Genomic DNA, 21332 nt, shown 5'->3' on the forward strand with positions numbered 1-21332 from the left:
CATGGGCCCCTGAGGCCCAGATTTAATACAATTAATAATTTTTACCTCTTCCCCAGGGACATTCTTAAGTAATAAACTACAAATGCATGACAATGAAGAATACACTGACCGCTGGTACACTTTGGTTCCACTGCCTTGATTACACTCGGGTACCAGCACTGTTACCCAGCAATGCTTTTGCACCATCACTGGAAATGTCAACACAGTGGGGGGAAAATCAAATAATGAGTTAATATTCTTATGAGAATAGTTTTGAGGTCCAGACTCCCTGAAAACATCTCGGTGACCCCCAGACATCAGTAGGCCACACTTTGAAAACCACTGGTCTAACCAAACAGTGATGGAGGCCACAGTAAGGGGGAAGATGTGGTTCAGAGGAGAACAAGATGGTGGACAGTTGTCCTTATAGGGCATGTGACCATCAGAGACTCTTTAAAATTCATCCTAAATTGAAGGCTTTTTTTTTTTTTTTTTTTTAACTTTCCCTATTAGGTTGGCTGTTTCTTGACTCTAGCACCTCAATGTTTATAAATGCTCGAGCAAGGGTTTACCATCTTCCAGATGCCAAAATGAACAAAAAAGGCAAAATGTCTGAAAAAACGGAGATGAAAGAAGAGCAAGGTATCTTGTAGGCTTGATCTTTAACTGTGTCCTTTATTTAAGTATTTGGTGTGGAAATTCTTATCAAGTCTATATATTAATCCTAAATATCCTTCAGCCATGTGAAAAACATGTGCCTGTATGTTAAATATATGTTACATGCAATGCATGTTAAAAAGTATCCAGCTGGCAAGTCTTAGAATCCATTGTCAGGGGATTCCAAATAATAGGTGCCAAGTGTCAGTCAGGAGTATTATCACCGCTACATAAGAGCTACGGATTGATTTTTTTTTTTTTAACTTCAGAATAATAACTACTTTTGGCACCTTAAAGTCTTAACAGAATGTCTGACATTCCTTTTAGCTTTAAATATATATATACTAGAATGAGGCAAGTATGGATTTTATTCCAACCCTTATCTAGTAGATATAATAAATATCATTGGTTTTTTAAGGCATGGGATAGGGTTGATGCTGACCTCTGCCTAATTCAAAGGTCTAGTTCAGAACTTAAATATGTTAGTGATGTGTTTGAGTACTAACAGAAACATTTGATTGCTGTCTACTTGTATCCCATCTTCAGGATTGTGAAAGTCATGGGGATTTTAGAAATAATAAATACTATTACTCTGTACTGATTCTTACATTTTAAATAGCAGCTTATATCTAGCATCACAATTGACAACAACACAGACTCTTCTCTAATTCGTGACCGTGCATGTGACTTGTTCTCAGGGCACTGTGAAACCTCTATTAACATTGGTCTGGAGTGTGTTTCATTTAGACCTTAATAAATAGACCTTTTTCAAGAAAGAAGATTCTATCTGGCCTCCGGAAAGAGGCTCAAAGGAAGGGGCTTTTGGAATGATGCTTGTGTCATCTGTTGTTTTAAAAGGCTGTGAAATACTTTATGGATAAATGTTATCACGTAGAATGAGGTTATCCTTTTATTTCTGTACAGAAACAAAAAAGGAATTGGTCCTAGAAAGCAACCCAAAGTGGGAAGCATTAACCGAAGTACTGAAAGAAATTGAGGCAGAAAATAAAGAGAGCGAAGCCCTTGGTGGTCCAGGTAGGAGAAAAGAGATGGTGACATTTGCTTTCAAAGTGGAGCAAATGAGTCTTCTTTGTTCTTTAAAAATAACTTACTATGATTTTATTTATAAAATGTAAAAGAATAAATGCCAGAGGAACACTGAAATCCTAGTGGCAGCCTCCTTTTCTATTCATTCGATGTGATTTTCTCCAGGTTGAATCCTTGTATATTCATGAAAGCAGGTTTTTTTGCTGGTTGCCTTCTCAGGACTTCTATTTAAAGAGGCAGCTTATCTCCACCTACATGTTCACCAGGATTTCAATCTGGAATCCCCAAGGAGAAAGCTAATGGGCTTGCTTTATTCTCAGCAAGCATCTTTCCAGAAAAGTCTTCACTGTTGTATGGAGCAACATTGACCTAGCCCCCCACCACCACCAAAAAATTCCAGATTTCAGGGCTGCTGTCTTCAAACACGAGTATACTAGTAGATTAGCATGGTAGACCAAACCTGAACTACATTTAAAAAAATAAAACCCATTATAAAATAAAACTAGATTAAAAAAAAATCTATTGAGACTTTGAGCTCCTACAAATCAGTAAACGCAAGCGCATAATTCTTATCTTAGTAAATGTGCTGGTGATGTTATCCGAGAACCTACAGTACTGTGATTAAAGACCCAAAGTCATGCATGCTCACTTAGAAAAATTGAAAAGTATGAAGCAAAAAGAGAAGGGGAAAAAAATGTCCAGGAGTCACACTGGCATATTTGCTTCCAGGGTTTCTTTTATGTATTTTCTGTCTCACATTGTTAAGGTCACAGTGCAGATATAATTTCTGGATATATAATTAGCGAGTCAAATGATAATGTTCTTGAGACATTTGACTTGTACAAAATTTTTCTGAATTTTCACTTCTTTTAGCAGCGTAAAAGCTCGTCACTTTTGTTTTTTAGATTTATTTAATTTATTTATTAGAGAGATAGAGCAGGTGAGGGCAGGAGCAGAGGATGAGGGGGAGAGATCCCAAGCAGACTCCATGCTGAGTGCGGAGCCCAACATGAGGTCCTATCCCACGACCCTGAGACCATGACCTGAGCCGAAATCAAGAGTTGGACACAACCAGCTGAGCCACTCAGGCGCCCCAGAGCTCCTCTCTTTTTCACCTAGCTGACAATGACTGGAGATTCTATATATATTCGTTTGTATGTATACCTATATATGTGTAATGGTTTTATCAATTTGTTTGGAGAAAAATGTTACTCATTTGAAATTTGGTGCTAGGTAAGCTCACTGTTTTCTTAAATGTTTTTCCTCTTTTGTGAATTGTCTTTTTTTTCTTTGCCAATTTAGACTATGTCCACAGTTGGTATTGGCTTTTTATATATTAAAGATATCGTCATTTATGATAGTTGTTTTGTAAAGTGTTTTTTTGTCTTTAGCTTTCTTAATGCACAGTTTTTTAGATTATAGATACGAGTCTTCTCTGAGATTTCTTCCATTCCTTTTAAGCCTAGAAAATCATCTCCATCCAGAGAGATGGAGAATAGTCACCTTTTTTTTTATGATTTAATATTTAACGTTTGACTCTGTAATCCATTTGGAATTTATTTTGGCATATAAAATCCTCTGGAAAATTATTAATTAAAAAGAGCTTCCATAAAGCCTCCATTACACTGTGGCTACGCTTTCGTAAGACTAAATGTTTCTGGCTCCAACTTTACTCAAAAGATTTAACTAATCCTGTCAGAGAGGGAAAGCATTTGATAAGCATCTGAGACCCTTTAAACAAATTGTGAATACTGTACCCTTAGCGCTGGGGGTAAGATGTGTCTTCTTTGTGGAGGGGAAGAGGCGAGGGGGCAGGCAGAGAGCAGGGGGACACGTGAGGTCACAGTAACATAACGCTGTTTCATAATTTTAGGTCAAGTACTTATTTGTGCAAGCGATGACCGAACATGTTCCCAGCTGAGAGAGTACATCACTATGGGAGCGGAGGCCTTCTTGCTGAGGCTCTACAGGAAAACCTTTGAGAAGGATAGCAAAGCCGAAGAAGTGTGGATGAAATTTAGACGTGAGGACAGTCCAAAGAGAATCGCAAAATCTAACAAAAGGCCTAAAGGCCCCCCAAACAAACAAAGGGCTGCCACCAAAGAAAGGACTCTGAAAAAGAAAAAGCGAAGGTTAACCTTAACTCAGATGATGGGAAAGTCTGAAGAACCTGAAGAGGCAGGAGATGTCAAGGAAGGCTATCCTAGAGACACAGGCAGTAGCCCAGAAAGCTCCTTAGAAGAAATTAAGCACGAGGAATTTGACTTAAACTTGTCCTCTGATGCCGCATATGGAATCCTGAAAGACCCACTCACCATCCTCCATCCGCTCCTGGGCTGTAGTGACCCCTATGCTCTGACGAGGGTGCTCCATGAAGTGGAACCAAGATACGTGGTTCTGTACGATGCGGAACTGACGTTCGTTCGCCAGCTTGAAATTTACAGGGCGAGCAGGCCCGGGAAGCCTCTGAGGCAAGTTATAAAGAATATGAGCTGTTTCTTCTCTCTTTTTTTTTTTGTGGGTGTGTATATATCTACATATAGAGAGAGAGAGAGATTTTTTTTTTAGCTGAAGTACAGTTGACATACATTAAATTAGTTTCAGGTGTACAACGTCATGATTCAACCATTCTATACATTACAAAATGCTTACCATGATAAGTATATTACAATATTATTGATTATATTCCCTGTGTTGTTCTTTTCATCCCCGTGGCTTATTTATTTTTTTAAGTTGTACCTCTTAGTCCCTTTCACCCATTTTGCTCATTCTCCCTACTCCCACCCCCCTTTGACAACCATCCTTGTGTTCTCTATTTGAGTCTGTTTCTCTCTTGTTGTTGTTTTTTTGTTCATTTTGTTTTTTTTAGATTCCACATATAAGTGAAATCATATGGTATTTATTTGTCAATCTCCATCTGGCTTATCTCACTTAGCTTACTACCCTCTCAGTCCATCCATGTTGTGGCCAATGGCAAGATTTCACTCTTTTTTATGGCTCAGTAATACTCCATTGAGCTGCTTCTTTTAAATGCTTCAATTTCACAGTTCTTTAGGCTTTAACACAGACACTTTACCAGTTGCACATGGATTTTCTTTAACATTCTGTTGTTAATGATGTAGGTTAAATTTATGAATCCTTCTTTGGCATCCTGGTCAACCTGGGAAGTTTGCATAGGAAGGATGTCAGATGTTGTAGTAGAACAACAAATCTAGGGAACTATCTGTGTTCTGGTTATTTGCTGTTCTGTTGTTCTATACTGTATCCTTTCTGCATTGGTTGTAGCTTATGGGGTGCTATATCTGAACAAGTCTAGGAAATGTATAATATCCTAACTTGTACCAAAATGTACTATAACTATGACTCAGCTAAATGGCTTTGATCTTCTAAAATGTTGTTCTTATAAATTTCAAGAAGTGACTCTAAATTACATCCACATAAAATGAGAAGGTATTTGGGGAATTATTGTACCAAGTTTTCTTGAGTTTCAAGAAATAGCAGATAAAAAATCTACAGAAATATCAGATGAGAAAATGATGCCTCTCAAAGAATATAGTGTTCTGGGTCTCCAATTATCTGAGGGAAATAAACAGCAAAATTAATATCCTGAACTCAGTCTGAACCAAAAACAGAGCCAAAAGAAACCTTCCTAGCAGTTTAATGCAGCCTTCCAGAGCAGAGATGAATGGAGCAGGTGGGTCAGAAATAACACAGAATGAAGAGATTAAACGAAGCTGGTCAAAGAATTATAGGCTGGTAAATTTTTCAGACTTTGCTACTGATCAGCTTTGTAGATCACTTGTGTGCTCCCAAGTTCTTTGTTGCCTGAGAATGGAATAGTGTGATATTTGGAAACAAAATGTCAGAGCCAGAAGGGACCTTGGAGTTCAATTGCTCCCTGCGTTGGTGGGAAACTGGGTCCCAGTAATAACGAATGACTTGCCCTTGGCCACATAGCACTTGTGGGGGAGAGCTGAGGTCTCTGGATTCATTGTCCAATGGTTTTTTTTCTCGGTCCACACTTCAAAGAAATATATCCGCGGAGCATAAAGTCCAGAAGAAATGTCGAAGGCTAAAAAAGGAAAAACCTCTGATAGAAGGTGAGGAAGAGAGTCAGAGGAGGTGCTTAATTCAGGCTTTGAGCAACAAATAAGAAAGAAAAGCAGTTCTTCCTAGGAGAAAGTAATATACCAAATTATTTTCTCGAGCCCGATATCATCCATGTGTCTTCTGCATCTGTGTTTCTATAACATGTGTGATGACTTGGTTCTGTGAAGACACTGATAAAAAAGAGCCGAGAAAGAGATAAAGGTCATATAGATTTCATTTGTTTATTTCTCACTAACGTGAACTTTCACAAGCTGCGTTTTATAACTACTATCCAACTTTGCAAATGATTGTTTGGCAGAGGTGTAAAGAAAAAATTGAAAAAAGAGAAGCTGCTGAGATTTCGTGTTTTCTGATTTGTTTATAGTTATGAAGCAAGGATTATTCTGTCCCTCTAGTTATATTTCATTGTTTACCTAAACTCTGTTCCTCCTTTCGGTGAAGGGGAAAAACGTGATAATGAGACTTTTATCAGGTGGAGTTTAGGCAGCTTAATTTTAGGCACGTGATTAATGGAGCCTTTTATTCTTGGTCAAATATTTATTATTTGAGCAGTTTAGATTGCTGATTTCAAATGCTACGCTCTTCCTTTCAGGGATTAAAAATTACGTTTTTACAGCCTAAAAGAGTTCTGTTTTAACTGGCAGGGTCTACTTTCTTATATATGGAGGTTCAACCGAGGAACAGCGCTATCTCACTGCTTTGCGGAAAGAAAAGGAAGCTTTTGAGAAACTCATAAGGTAAAAGATAGAGGCCTTTTAAGATCTAGAGGCTTCTCTGGGTGGGGGCATATCTGATTGCCCTCAGGAAAGATGGAGGGGGGAAGAAGTTGGGAGCATCACCTCAAGATAAACCTGTGGTCTGATTCATCCCTGGGGTATGTGCACATTTCTTGTCTCCTCCCTCTCTTTTCCACCCATCTCCAGTTGCCTTTCAGTGGTTTAACAGAATATTGGAAACGTGGCGAGAGCTGCTTTTCTGCTTGTAAAGACATGTAACATAAAACACCAAAAATACAGCTCAACCACTGCTTTTCTAAGATACATGTTCTTAGATCTCCCCCCCAGCCCCCACCCCCACACACAAGCTTTCTCCCTTCCCTTGGAATTATGATTTATTTTCTTCTGGTGAAATTTCCATTGTCTGTGGGTGGGTGACCGCCTTACCATTTGCTGGGAAATGCTTTTACAACCGAGTCAGTTCAGATCACCAGCAGTAGAATCACTCTGGGAAAATATTTTTTTGAAGGTGTGATGTTTATCTGAACATACGTGTACTGTTTTGGATGAGTGTCTGGTAATGTTCCAAATCCAAATAGAAAATGCTTTCCAGTGTAACATCCGGAAAATGTTCTAAGTGATATGTGCACAGACTAGATGGCCACCTTTTACCCACCACAGGTGTTGGAGAAATCTGATAACCTTGTACCAGGGGTGTTGTCAAGGAGATGGCAGCTTGGTGAGGGAAGATGGGTCACATGATCTCTAAGGAGCCTCAAAAGACAGGGCAGGGGCTAGATGGGGCATCCTTGAGCTGAGCCAGAGAAAAGGGTAGACCAGAGGAGACCATGGCTTGGACTGACCAATCTTCCAAGCCACAGATATTGGTAATGCATCAGTGGCAATGAGAGGGCAGAAATCATTTTTAGTGGCTGTTAGCATGCCAGGGCTCTACACAGAATTTCAAAATGAACAACCTTCCTCCAACATGGACTATGGGCTCTCAGTGTACACCTAAAATCTCCCCGTACCCCGGTCCATCCAGGGCATGCATTCCCAGGTGCCTCCTGAATCAGGGCCACTGAGTCACTGTGGAACGGCTCAGCATGTTACATGGGCAGGACCCCCCCCCCCCCCCCCCCACCATATCCTTTGTGAGTACCACGTGCCTTGGCCACAGATTCTTCCAGCTTCTGGTCAGTCCTTTCAGCCTATGAAAATGTTTTCTGTTAACATGCTCTATGGGATGGTTTATATGGTATATGTGTGTATGTATGGGGTTTTCTTAATTTTAAGATTTTACTTATTTATTAGAGAGCATGAGCGGGGGGGCGGGGGTAGGGCAGGAGAGAGAGAAGCAGACTCCCCAGTGAGCAGGGAGCCCGATGTGGGGCTTGATCCCAGGACCTTGGGATCATGACCTGAACCAAAGGCAGACGCTTAACCAAACTGCTTAAAATAAATAAAATATTTCAGAAAATGTGATAACCAACCAGGTGTTAAACAGCTGGCCTCTTCTTGTCCAAAGCTTTTAGTGCTTCTCTGTGTCTTCTAGACCATCACTCCCCCAAGACTCAAAACAGTCAACAGATGTTTACTGGGCATCTCTGAGGCACCAAGCCCTGTGCTGATAGTAAAATGCTGTAGTCACAGTGGTGCTGGAGGTCCCTCCCCTCCTCGGGCTCATCCCCTAGTGGAAAAGACGAACATTAGGTGATGATGAATACTACACTAACTAGACATGTACAGAGTCTGGCTGCAAAGGTGAAGGAATTGGGTGCGCTAGCGCAGGTCAGACCTGGCCCGGGGCGGGGACCCGGGTGCCTTCACAGAAGAAGTGACAGGTAAGCAATGCATGAGGAGTGTGCTACGTCGACAGGGCGGGAAGGGGCTTCTGTGTGTGAAAGCCCCAGGGTACCAGAAGCCCTGCTGAGGATTCTAACGTGCCTTTAGAGACGGTGAGATAGCACTGAGGCGTTCTCAGTAGGAAGTCTATTTTTAGAGGCTCTCGCTGGCCTCCTAACGGAGGAATGGATGGAGCAGGGAAACGAGTCCGGAGAAAAGGTGGTAGCCAAGATTAGGTTGACAGGGAGAAGGGAACAGATTGAAGAAAGATGCAGGAGATGGAATCACAGAATTGGTGCTGGGGCACCTGGGTCGCTCAGTTGGTTAAGCATCTGCCTTCGGCTGGGGTCGTGATCCCAGGGTCCTGGAATCGGGTCCCGTGTCAGGCTCCCTGCTCAGTGGGGAGTCTGCTTCTCCCTCTCCCTCTGCCTGCCGCTCCCCCTGCTTGTGCTCTCTCTCTGTCAAATAAATAAATAAATTCTAAAAAAAAAAAAAAAAAAAAGAATTGGTGCTATAGGATGTGGGTCAGTATCTCCTAACCAGTCCTTCACTCTTTACAAAACATCCTCTGCCTGAGTCTTCATGAGTTAACCGTCCCCGAGTTACAGATGAGTACAGAGAGCCAAGATCATTCAGATTAGGTTACTGGTGTTCATGCTGAGGGTCCCTAAGACCACCTGCCAGCTCAGTGATTCACCAGAAGGGCCCACAGGAGCCAGAAAAACTGGTATCCTCACAGTTTGGGTATATGACAGCAAAAGGACACAGATTAAAATCAGAGAAGGATAAGAAGCCATGGAGCCAAGTCCAGGAAAGCCCAAGCATAAGCTCCCAGGTGTCCTCTCCCTGTGGAGTCACACGGTGTGCTTCATCCTCCCAGCCGCAGCGTGTGCAGCACATGGCGAGCGTTACCCACAGGGAAGCTTACCCAAGCCTTGGGGTCCAGCGTTTTTATTGGGGGTCAGTCACGTAGACACAAGAGTACCCACATGACAGACTCCATCCCCCCCAGAGCAAAAACAGGTATTCACCATAAATCAAGTTGTGCACATAAATCATCTCATCAGACTGGTGCCATGTGGCCTCAGGCCTCAGGCATAGAAAACCCTCTTATAAGGGAGGATATTACAAGGTCTCAGAGCTCATCTCCCTGAGGAGACTGGGCTTTTCCTGCAGGGTTGTAGCCAAGAGAGCCTGGTAAAATGTGGGGAAGAAGGCACCTGAGTAGGTGAGTTTTCATGCTCCAGGCTGCCTCTTCTTTAATGCATCAGGAACCTCATCTAGAAAAGAATACCTTTAGTAGATTGTGGCTAGTAGATTGTGGCAAGATACTGCAGACTCCGGGCCATTCCTGCTGTGTACAAGTGAGTCTCCACATCAGAGGGCTCGGTGACAAGGTGTGGATAAGCCTGGCCCATACTGGAATCCACCCAGCAGAATCTGGAATACAGACTGTCTACTGCGTTTCAGTCTACCTGATAATTTCCATATCACATTTTAATGTAATTTTATCTCTGGCTTGGTTTAATTTCCTAGCTCTTCAGTGGTGACCGTCTACTTATTTTAAGGTAGATCTTCCCGTATTACACAGCAATCAGATAGTTACACCATTTAGAATCTTAAGATATTTACTTTCCCAGAAAACTTGGGGAATTTGAGAAGTGTTTGTTTTGAAAAGGAAAATATATGTGAGGTGCGTTGCTGAAAGAGCATTTGCACCGAGCCTGTACTTGGAAATTTAATGTGAGAATAAGACAATGTGCTTTTGCCAGGACCTCCGTGGGTGATGTCGTAAGAATAAAAGCAGTGCTACTATTTAAAATAAACTGAAAGGAAGGAATCTGGCAAACTGGCGGTGGAAGGATAGCTTGTCTGCGCTAGATCAGTTGATTACAGATGTCAAGAGAGAAAAAAAAAAAAAAGGATACTCCTAAATATTGATAATAAAATGCTCCCTGGGTAGAAAAATTGGCAGTAATATTCTGAGTATACATAGTTTTAGAGAGGTCACTGCTTTTCAAAGGCAGGGGTAAGGTTCTTTGGAATTTTAGTCAGAAAATGTGATCGCCAGGGCCCCTGTCTGGCTCGGTCGGTGAAGCACACAGCTCTTGGTCTTGTGTTTTTGAGTTCAAGCCCCACGTTGGGTGTAGAGATTCCTTAAAAAATAAAAAAAGAAATATGTGATCCCAAAATGAGTTAGCATGTGGGCCAGAATACATGCCCATTGGAGGAAGACTTCTAGTTCAGCACCTCCTCCCTATATTATCATTGTTGTACAGGCTATTCAGATATCATTAAAGATCTTAAAGCAAAAATAAGAAACCTCTGTACTTTAGATTAAGTGGAAATGAGAATCTGCATTTGTAATTATCATTTTGTATCTGTCACACGGAGCGACTTGGGTAATTATGCTAAATGTTGAAAGCAAAGAACTGAATATTTATTATGATGGCAAGTTTCTGTTACATTAATTTGAGTTACCAGTTAGGGAGACTTATTATGTTCTTCACAATCCAGGCTTCATTTCAGGAGCTTATTATTTCTTGGATTCAATTTCCAGTTAAGTTATAACATTTCATAGTAAACTAGCTGTTTTTATATAACAATATTAATTGAAACCGTTGTGGAATCATCTGAAAGCAAATCTTTGGTTTTTCAGCATTATCATGGATAATTAGGGAATGAGGTTACCACATTATAAGAAAAGCACAGTTATAATAACAGCTAACATTTTATAATGCCTATTATGTGCCAGGCACTGTTCTGAGTACCTTCTACAGTGGATAATTCTCCTAACATGCCTCTTTTGAGGTAGGTTTTATTATTATGCCCATGTTACAGATGAAATTGAGGCACAGAGCCATTAAACTACTTGCCCAAGACCACACGGCCAGTCAGTGGTTTCAGATTCACGGAATAGGAATATTTTCTAACCCACTAGGCTATACAGCCACTCACAGACTACAGATTAATCAGAAAATGGGGATGCCCCCATGTGTGATATGTAGCTTAGCCAGTAAAGTAAGTGGAAATAAAGAGAAAAAAGATCCCCAGTATTAATCCCAAATGTTAAAGAAAAAGAAATTGAAGAGCAATAATTTTTCTGAATAGTTTGCCCTTTGTCCTCAACACAAGTCCAGCAGGTATCACGGAGCAGTAATGAGTGGCTTTCGGGGCCACAGCCATTGCAAAAACTATTCCAGGAGGCCACACTTGATGCTCGTATTGAGAATCGTGAGGAAGAACGGACCTGGAACTATGCCGGCCCCGTCGTGTGAACTGTTTACAAAATGCCGTACTAATAATAACTTTGTGTTTTTATATTGTTTCAAAGAGTATAGAATTTAAAGTTGTAATTTCTGTTCTTCAGTGGTATCTTGGAGTGGTACCCTGTTCTAAAACATCATTTATCCAGAGTGGTTGGAAAATTGGTCCATCCGGTTTTATTTCCTGTAATTGGAAAGTCTTTGCTGTTTTAGCCCTTACTGAAATGATTAGTGAGTACTGAGGACCCATCCGCCTTCTGCCTCACGGTACCCTGGGCTCTGTTCCTGCCGTTGGTCAGTCCCACCATTGTTTCGTGCCTGCTCATGCTCCCCGAACTCAGTTTCCCGCCCTACGAGGGCTGAGAGCCAGCCTCATACATCCCTTCTGTCCCTCCTAGACATGGCGCTTGCTGGTTCATGGATTGATGATAACGTACTTCCCTGGTTTTGAAAAATAAGACCATGGCAAGCCTGGCTCTTTGGTTATCGAGGATATTGTCATAATTGTCGTCCCTGATTACGAGTCTTAGCTGTGGTCGTACTGTCCTGTCAGTCTACCGGATGTGGGCTACCAAGCTACCTAGGAGACAGGAATCACTGCGTAACCATGTGTAGATCAGAGCACCTAACACGGCAGGTAGGAGCACTCCAGAAAGGTTTTTAAAACAAATGCATGAGCGAGGGAATTCATGCTGCGCTACTGCCAACTGGAGATGTTGATTTTTTGTTTAAATCTCTGTTGGGGCCTCCCACCTGGAGGTTTTTAAATCGAAGTTCCGTCATCTGTGCTTTGATTTTCTTAATCATTGATTTGTAACCATTCCTATTTATGATTTACTCTGAACGTATTAGAATATAAATTATTTAAATTATTCTTAATGTTGGGGCACCTGGGTGGCTCAGTCGGTTAAGCGGCTGCCTTCGGCTCAGGTCATGATCCCAGGGTCCTGGGATCGAGTCCCACGTCGGGCCCCTTCCTCAGCGGGGAGCCTGCTTCTCCCTCTCCCTCTGCTTGGCACTCCACCTGCTTGTGCTCTCCCTCTATCTCTATCAAATAAATAAATAAAATCTTTAAAAAAAAAAAAAAAATTATTCTTAATGCTCAATAACACGTTAGCATGTTTTTATAAAAAGTCTCAATCTCTTGGTGGCATTTTTTACCTGCTTATTTCATGTCCCAAAGTGCTTGAAGGACATAGAGAATGGAAAATAAACAGCAGCTCTTTTTCACTCTGGAAGATCGGAAGTAGCACCCAACCAAGAAATTCTTTCTCCTTCCTTTACCTGTCGCTCATTTGTGTATATTTACTGTACTTATTTATCTAACATATTTCTCATCTTGACACTCTTGTGGCCATTTTCTATGTTAGAATCTATAAAAGATTAAAATCTGGAATTTTGAAATTCGTTCAAAAAAGTGTTTAAACTATTTTCCGCCGCAGGGAGAAGGCCAGCATGGTGGTCCCTGAAGGAAGGGAAGGTAGGGACGAAGCAAATCCGGAGCTGGCCAGGGGCTCCGCGGCTGCAGGCGCTCCCGCCGACACCCGGAAAGCAGGTGAGACCCGCCCTGTGCCACGCATTCCCGGTGCCTGCCACGGAGGCCCTGGGGTTCTAGAGCATCTCTGCAGAGGTGGGGTTTTTCTCAACAAACTCGTCAAACTGGGTGCCGGTGCTGCCTTTCACGAACCACATGTCCCTCCCAGAGCGGTGGCTCCTCATCTGTAGAATAAGGGGGCTGTGTTGTAGGCACCCCAACCTCGAAATCAGTCACGGTCCAGCCTTGCTTGTAAATGCGGTTGGCTGGCTGAGATTCAGAATGTACTTTTGCAAAGAAACTTTGATAAGTGGCAGTTAGGTTCTTATTTTTACCCGAAGAAGCCGCTTTACCGCAGATAGACAGGAATTGTCTGGAGCACATCCCCACTTCTCTTCTTGCCTCCGTGTGTTGCTTCTTGGCACTTTTCCAGATCCCAGGTGCGTGGCTCCCTCCTTGCAGTGCAGTGTCTGAACCGTGGCATGCCAGCAAGACGTGCTGAATTCCAAGTGCAGCGTGACCCAGAAGTAACCCCCCCCCACCCCCGCTTCCCAAATCCCCGTCTCCCCGTGGCAGCAGCTGTGGTCAGCCAAGCGGCCTGAGGAGCGCAATACGATGGAGTTGACTTAGCCTCTGGTGGGGGCCCGGTTAAAGCCACGAGCCTCCCAAACCCAGTATGCTCGGGCAGAACCTCAGAGGCTTGTTAAAGCTCTGGAGCCACAGGCCTCACTCCATGGAGATTCTCATTCAGTGCATCGGAAACGGGCTCAGCACCTCAGGGCCTTCTGATGGGAGTGGTCCCTGGACTGAACTTTGGGAAACATGGCCTCAGAGCATCTAGGTCTTTTTTGAAGAAGATTCTTATTAACTCAGATAGGTTGGTGACATTTCATGCAGAATATAGAAGGCCAGGCCGAACGAAGGAAGCTAGATTTGAGCATGTAGGTGCCACGCAGAATGCTATTTACAGAAGTCTGTCCTTTGGAGTTCAGCCCTCCGGGCCCTTGTCATCATGCCCTGCGGCCGCTGTAACAACTGACCACAAACTCAGGGCCTTGAAACAGCGTATACGTTTCTTATCTTACACTTACTGTCTTAAAACTCCAAAGTCCAAACGGGTTTCACTGTGAGCCGGGCTGTGCTCCTCCTGGAGGCTCTAGGGAGGACTCCCATCTCCCTGCCTTTCCCAGTTTCTAGAGGCACCTGCGCTCTTTGGCTCCTGGCCCCATCCTCCACCTTCAGAGCCGGTGGCTCTGACTCTACCCTTCCTGCTTCCCTTTTTCACTTGTAAGGACCTTTGGGCCCACCTGGATAATCCAGAACAATCTCCTAAATTTAATCACATTTGCAGTGTCCCTTTTGCCATGTAAAGTAACATATTTACACATTCCAGGGATTAGGACATGGGAGTCTTCAAGGGACCGTTATTCTGCACGCGGCAGCCCCTAGTCCTCACAAGTGTTGTCCATAAGCCAGCAGCCTTAGCGTTACCTGGGATGTCGTTAGAAACGCAGAGTCTCAGGCCCCACCCCAGACCTACTGAATACAGAACCTCCTCTAACTCGCTTCCAGGCGGTTCTGGGCACATTCGAATGTGGGAAGTTCTGGTCCATCGGCTTCTTCCATTTTCCCATGTCCAGACTCACTGGTACAAGAACTGACGGCTCCAGAATTTTTCACGACAGCTTCTAAGGCAGTTGACTCAGCAAGCGTTTTTAGGCATCTAGTACATGCCCGACTCTGTCATAGGAATTAGGAATGCAATGGTCAGTAGAATGTGGGCAGTGAGACCATCAGGGACCGGACATCCAGGGAGCTGCAGAGGGAAGGCGACAGCAAATGCTGGTGTTCACGAATCATCATGACTTTCCTCGCAGCTCTATTTAGTTTAAGAGAAATCGCCTTTATGTACTCTGTAAACAAACCTTTCTGAAAACACAGAAAAATGAGGAATAACAACATGGGGCATTATGTTACCGTGCATCACAGGTTGACAACAGAAACACAGATTTGATTTGATTTTTTATTTTTTTAAAGATTTATTTATTTATTTAGAGAGAACGAGCAAGCAGGGGAAGGAGCAGAGGGAGAGAGAGGGAGAGAAGCAGGCTCCCCGCTGAGCATGGAGCCCAACGTGGGGCTCAATCTCACAACCCCGAGATCATGACCTGAGCCAAAATCAAGTCCAGCACTTAACCAACTGAGCCACCCAGGCGCCCCAGAAACACAGATTTTAACCTTCAGTTGTTCTCATCCATCTTTGAGAGCTCTTCCTCAGTGCCATCACCTAAGATGCTGCTTTCTGTTCCAGGTGGCCAGGAACAGAGCAGGCCGCAGCAGACTATAGTCGTGGATGTGCGTGAGTTTCGCAGTGAACTGCCGTCCCTGATCCACCGTCGGGGCATCGACATCGAACCCGTGACTCTGGAGGTTGGGGACTACATCCTGACCCCGGAAATGTGCGTGGAGCGCAAGAGCGTCAGCGACCTGATCGGCTCGTTAAGCAACGGCCGCCTGTACGGCCAGTGCGTGTCCATGTCCCGCTACTACAAGCGCCCGGTGCTGCTCATCGAGTTCGACCCCGGCCAGCCCTTCTCCCTGACGGCCCGCGGCGCGCTGCGCCAGGAGATCTCCGGCAACGACGTCAGCTCCAAACTCACGCTCCTCACGCTGCACTTCCCCAGGCTCCGGCTTCTCTGGTGCCCCTCGCCGCACGCCACCGCCGAGCTGTTCGAGGAGCTGAAGCAGAACAGGCCACAGCCCGATGCGGCCACGGCCATGGCCGTCACGGCGGACTCGGAAACGCTCCCGGAGTCGGAGAAGTACAGTCCCGGCCCCCAGGACTTCCTGTTAAAGATGCCGGGGGTGAACGCCAAGAACTGTCGCGCCCTGATGCAGCACGTGCGCAACATCGCGGAGCTCGCCAGCCTGTCGCAGGACAAGCTGGCCGGTCTTCTGGGCAACGCGGGCAACGCCAAGCAGCTCTATGACTTCATTCACACCTCTTACGCGGAGGTCGCGTCCAAGGGGAAGCTGAGAAAATGAGCGGTGACGGCTGTCTTCCTGTGCCGAGACCGTGCTTCCCAGCCGCTCTCTGCCGGCATTCCTGGGTCCCCACTTATCATTAGTTCCCGACCGCCTCGTCTTCCAGCACCTAACAGCCGAGCTGTCCGCTTCCTGGCTCTGCGCGCCAAAGCCAAGACGCCCCTCGGAAGTCTGGGTTCAGGCCCCGTTCTCACGGTCGCGCGCCTGCTCTGCTCCCTCCCCTCGCTGCCCAGGCCAGGGTCCGCGTGCTCCGTTCTTAAGTGAGGTGGGTCCGGAGCCGCGGAGGTGTCCGCAGGTGTTTCTAGAAGGCCATTCTTGAAACGGGCAGCAATTTATGTTTCTGACACAAACCGGTAAAACACATAATCACGTTCTTACCCTCTTCAGAGGCGCCCCGGAACCCAGAGAAGGAAACCCCTCTGCCATCCTTCACCAGTTCTCCCACATTGTCCTCAAACACGTTCTTCCATCTTTCTGCCTCTAAGAGAAATTCCTGGGGACTCCCTGGTGCCCGCCCGTGTAAGACAGCCTCCTCAAAACCTCGCTGGTTCGTTTCCTAATCCCCCGAGCATATGCGACATGTACTATGACTCGATTGTGCAAAGCCAGTAGTTTTTAGACACGAAATGAATTCCCTCTTTCCAGAAATTGATGGTGCAAGTGAAGGAGTCCTTGGAACGCTCACTTTTTCAAACATTTACCCTCCAAACTCAGATCTCTAAGCCCGAATGGCGAGTTAGAGTCTCTTAAGACTTCCTCATCCCTGGGCCTCTCTTCCCACGCCCTGAGACCACCAGCACCAGAGCTTCTCCCTGCAGCATAAGCTCACCCTCTGGTCCCCCTTCTTCCTGTCCCTCTGCGGAGTGCCTCCTTGCATCTCTGTGAGGGTTCCCACACAAGCAATTGAGTGGCCCACCAAGTCTTTAAGATTTGGTTTTCCTTCCTGGAGTCGAGATAAAGGACTTAAAAAGTAAATGGAAGATCAATGCATAGAATATCTAAGAATTCCAGAGAAATATAGACATACTTAAAAACTCACAAGTCCATCTCCTTCTCAAACCTTCCGGCTGGGTTAGATTAGCTTTTTACTGAAGTGTACATATGGGACATTCATAGCATCTTTGTGCCGTTTTTAAACTTTTATATTTCACCATTATTAAGTTAGGTCTTACTCTCCTATCTAGTAATGAGTAGTAAATTTTCTACCTCAAGAGCTGATGTGGGTATAGACATCAGTCTCACTAGCCATACCACACAGTTACACGTTTCCTCCGTGTCGGCCGTGTTTTTGTTCGTCACAGTGTTTGAGCTCAGAATAGACACTGGACCACGTAACACATAATGGTCTTCACCTTCACAGAAGTTCTTTCAACAGACCTCTCCAAGTTGAACCTTCCATGCCGACTTCTTGTTCTCTTGGTAGGTTAACCTACATTGGTACTGCTAAAGTAGATTTGGATTTCAAACTTGATACAAGGTACCACAAGAATGAATTAAGGGGTATCAGGGAACCGTGTTGTTATATGGAATTCTGTATAGTGATCTGAGGAACAGAGAAGAGGACAGGAAACAAAAGTTAGTTTAAGATAGAATAAAGGGTTGGGCGCCTGGGTGGCTCAGTTGGTTAAGCGACTGCCTTCGGCTCAGGTCATGATCCTGGAGTCCCGGGATCGAGTCCCGCATCGGGCTCCCTGCTCAGCAGGGAGTCTGCTTCTCCCTCTGACCCTCCTCCCTCTCATGCTCTCTCTCTCTCTCATTCTCTCTCTCAAATAAATAAATAAAATCTTTAAAAAAAAAAAAAAAAAAGATAGAATAAAGGGTTGGGCTACTAAATGTTGTCCGAGGGTTAAAAAGCTACCTTGGAGATTAGAAAACAAGATGTCAGGTACGTGTGTTAATTTTCACTTCTTTATGTATTTAAGAGTCCAGTCAGAGTGAAAAGTACATTAAAATCGACATAGCGCCTCAAAAGGAGATGGTTATTACGATTTTTCTTCACCCTAGTCTGGCGCTTCTGCTTATGGTATATAGTTTCTGGTTTTTCTTGTAGAATTCCACCTGCCTTATATTGTTCTTTAATTACATAAAAGGCAGATCAGAACTTAGCACATCTTTTGATATGCGTTTCACTCCAATTTAAGCTTTCAGAAATCAGCTCTGTACTTAAAGCCGCCATTTTGAACAGCCCTTGTCATCTAGTACAACATGGAAAACAGCCTTAGTTGTATTTAGACAGCCGGTGTCTCTGGCTCTCAGATGCTGTTATTTGCTGTTGTACGTGCTGGACATTTGAAGACGTACACTGTCTCGTGTATCTGAATTAGGACTGGTAGTTTCTAATGAACTCGAAAATGCTCATTATAGATGCAAGGCTCTCACTCCCACTTCCCCTTCCAACTGAATAAATATATTTTAATGTGTCTCCAGTTATGGAAAGCCTTTAGTACAACCATCGTGTATTGACTTTTATCACATTCTTTTACAAATTTTTACAGTCTAAGAATCTTTGGCAAGGGAACTAATGCATGAATTTGCAAAATTAATGTATCACTTTATTATCTAGCATCATACTGTTACCTTGGCCTTTTTTCCTTCAGAATAGTAAATATCCCTTTTACTTATGAACTCATGCTTAGCTTTTTAAAAACCTTTTTTTAAAAACCTGAGATCAGCATTATTCTATTTTACCAAGGTTTTGCATAAAAATCAGAGCGTGTGGAAGATGAGAGAAATCGTTTCCAACTTTGTTTAAATCATAGTGCCTCTTGATATTTTTTTAAAGTTATACAACAAGAAATCATTTTATATAGTAATAGTGGCCATAAATAATGTCCTTTTGGCAAGAAGTTGCCACTTCTTCAGTCTGGGGCTCAGGAGACCCTATGTCTCTGTATATTTGAGTACATCCAGAATGCAGTTTCCCAGCTCACGAGGGACTGAAAATAATTGTCCCATTCATCAACCCATCGGGACACAGAGGGTTAAGTCTAGATTTGGTTGTGTTGAGATAACAGAATATAGAATTAATAACTGGCCTTCAGCAGGGAAGTCTACACTGAAGCAAATGCAAAGAAGTGCGTGGGGGGAGAGAGACATCATTAGTCTTTGCTTTTGTTTTTCAAGCATAATTTGATTTTCCTTTGGCTTAGAAAACTTTAGGGAAATTCTCTTTCCTTTGTGTTCAGTTTAGCCTAGAAACATCCTTTTAAAAATCAACAGTTTAGGAAAGTTCTTTTCTCAGTCTTGAATATATTAAAACATATCCAGGCTTCAATGTGCATTGTCATTTTTCTTCATTATTTTGCTTTCTATTTTGGTTTATTGCTACTTCCTGTCCAATTTCAAACTCCAGTACTTAACCGTCTTTATCCACAGGTTTTTGGTAAGCCATGCCACTGCTGCTTTTTGATTTAAGGGTATGTAAGCCAAAATTTGGATGGGAGGGAGACATAACTGATTTATATCAATTTGTAACAAGAGTTGTATGTGAGTGTGTTTTTAATAAAATGTGTATTTATTCCGTATTTTCCTCAGCATTTTGTGGGCAAAGTAAAAATAACAATGTATAGTGAAAGGACATGTATTCCCAGCGCATCGTATTTCCAACACGTTGGTAAATATAATTTAAAATGAAGAGAATATTTAATGTGTTTTTTGTTGTGCAGAATAAATGATTAAAGCCGAACTGCTCTTCCAACCCCCTGCTTTTGCGTTTGACATGCGTGATAAACCCACTTTCTGAGGCCTTAGCATGATTTTCTTTGGGTTATTTTTCCCTTACTGCTTTTTATTTTGTACATGTGTCCTTAAGGAGGGGGAGAAAAAAAGACTATTCTCCTTCTGAAAACACTCATTTGTTGACATGTAATGAATATGTGGTAAGCACAATGCTTGGAACATCTTAACTCAACAGAGATTAATTTCCTGCTGCCCCTGACTCATACCATCTTCTTTTTTCTTTTTTTTTTTTTTTTATTCCTTCAGCGTCAAAGTTGAAAGTAAATTATCCTTTTGACACATCTAGAATTTACTGTAATCTCTTAGGTTTAATTATTTAATTAGTTTACTAATTGGCTCACTTTGATGATTTTGTTATTTTGGTTTCTGCTTGAAAACGTAGAACCAATCCCTTTTTTTAACAAGGCGTAAGACGGGTTATTTTTCAAAATGTTTTGATGTCAGAATAAAGACTCTGGTAGAATAATTAACCCTTTCTTAGGAGTAGTGCTATAACTCACATTTACTGAGCTCTTGTGCCTTATCCCCTTTAATCTTCATGACAAAGACCTAAAGGTAATATCACGGAAAAGCCTCTCGCTGTGGTTGAAACTGAGTGACAGAGAGGTTAAGTCATTGGCCCAGGGTCACCCAGTAGTAGATGACGGAACGATATTTGAACGCAAGCAGTCTGACCCCAGAGCCCATGATGAAACACTGCTGACCAGTGGTGGGGGGAGAGGGGTTTACGTCCACTTTCAAATACCTAATTACAGATATGTCGCAGAAAAAGCAAATTGGTTTGTTTTCACACCTCTCTTAGTTAACAATGGCAAAAGCAAGTATGCACAATTTAGAACTCGGCCAAAGAGAATACCCGAGTACCCTGGGTGGCTCAGTGAGTAGAGTGTGCAACTCTTGATCTCAGGGTCGTGAGTTCAAGCCCCACACTGGGCGCAGAGATTACTCGTCAAATAAAGAGCTGGATGTCATCTAGTAGCATATGCCACCTTGGGGGTCATCTGATTTCCAGGGCTCCTGACCTCTTACTATTTTGCAACTTTATGAGAATAGAGGTTAACGTGTAGAAACCCTGACAGCAATACAAATGATTCTTGTTCAGTAGCATTGCAAGGTATTACCTAGCGACACATGAACCAGTCATGCATTTATTAGCAAATTTATTTCTGCATTCATTTGACCAGCTACAAATCTCTGGGTCTTTCATTTTCTTTTAAATCAGTCCTAACATCTTACTGGTTTCCTCACTAATTGAGTCTAACAAAATCTTTGACTAATGGTTTTTGGTTTTGTTTTGTTTTGTTTGTTTTCTATTTGTGTGAGAGTCATGTTTCTAACTTTCTGAAGAAATTATGTTTTGCAAGTGGTGTTGCCAACATGAGCTCCCATATGATG

The 21332-nt window shown here is 43.2% G+C and overlaps 1 protein-coding gene across 1 annotated transcript in view; it reads left to right on the forward strand.

The window, feature by feature from the left end:
• ERCC4 (ERCC excision repair 4, endonuclease catalytic subunit) overlaps positions 1–17840 on the forward strand; it is a 28744-nt gene extending 10904 nt beyond the window's left edge. The window contains exons 6-11 of the mRNA XM_032392225.1: positions 493–621; positions 1561–1671; positions 3557–4154; positions 6438–6530; positions 13063–13175; positions 15466–17840. Of these exons, the coding sequence (XP_032248116.1) occupies positions 493–621; positions 1561–1671; positions 3557–4154; positions 6438–6530; positions 13063–13175; positions 15466–16199 (1778 nt within the window). The 3' untranslated portion in view covers positions 16200–17840. The remainder of the gene's footprint in view (positions 1–492; positions 622–1560; positions 1672–3556; positions 4155–6437; positions 6531–13062; positions 13176–15465) is intronic.
• The last annotated feature ends 3492 nt before the right edge of the window (positions 17841–21332 follow it).

Source organism: Phoca vitulina, unplaced genomic scaffold (assembly GCF_004348235.1).
Source record: "Phoca vitulina isolate PV1807 unplaced genomic scaffold, GSC_HSeal_1.0 scaffold66, whole genome shotgun sequence".
Lineage (NCBI taxonomy): Eukaryota > Metazoa > Chordata > Mammalia > Carnivora > Phocidae > Phoca > Phoca vitulina.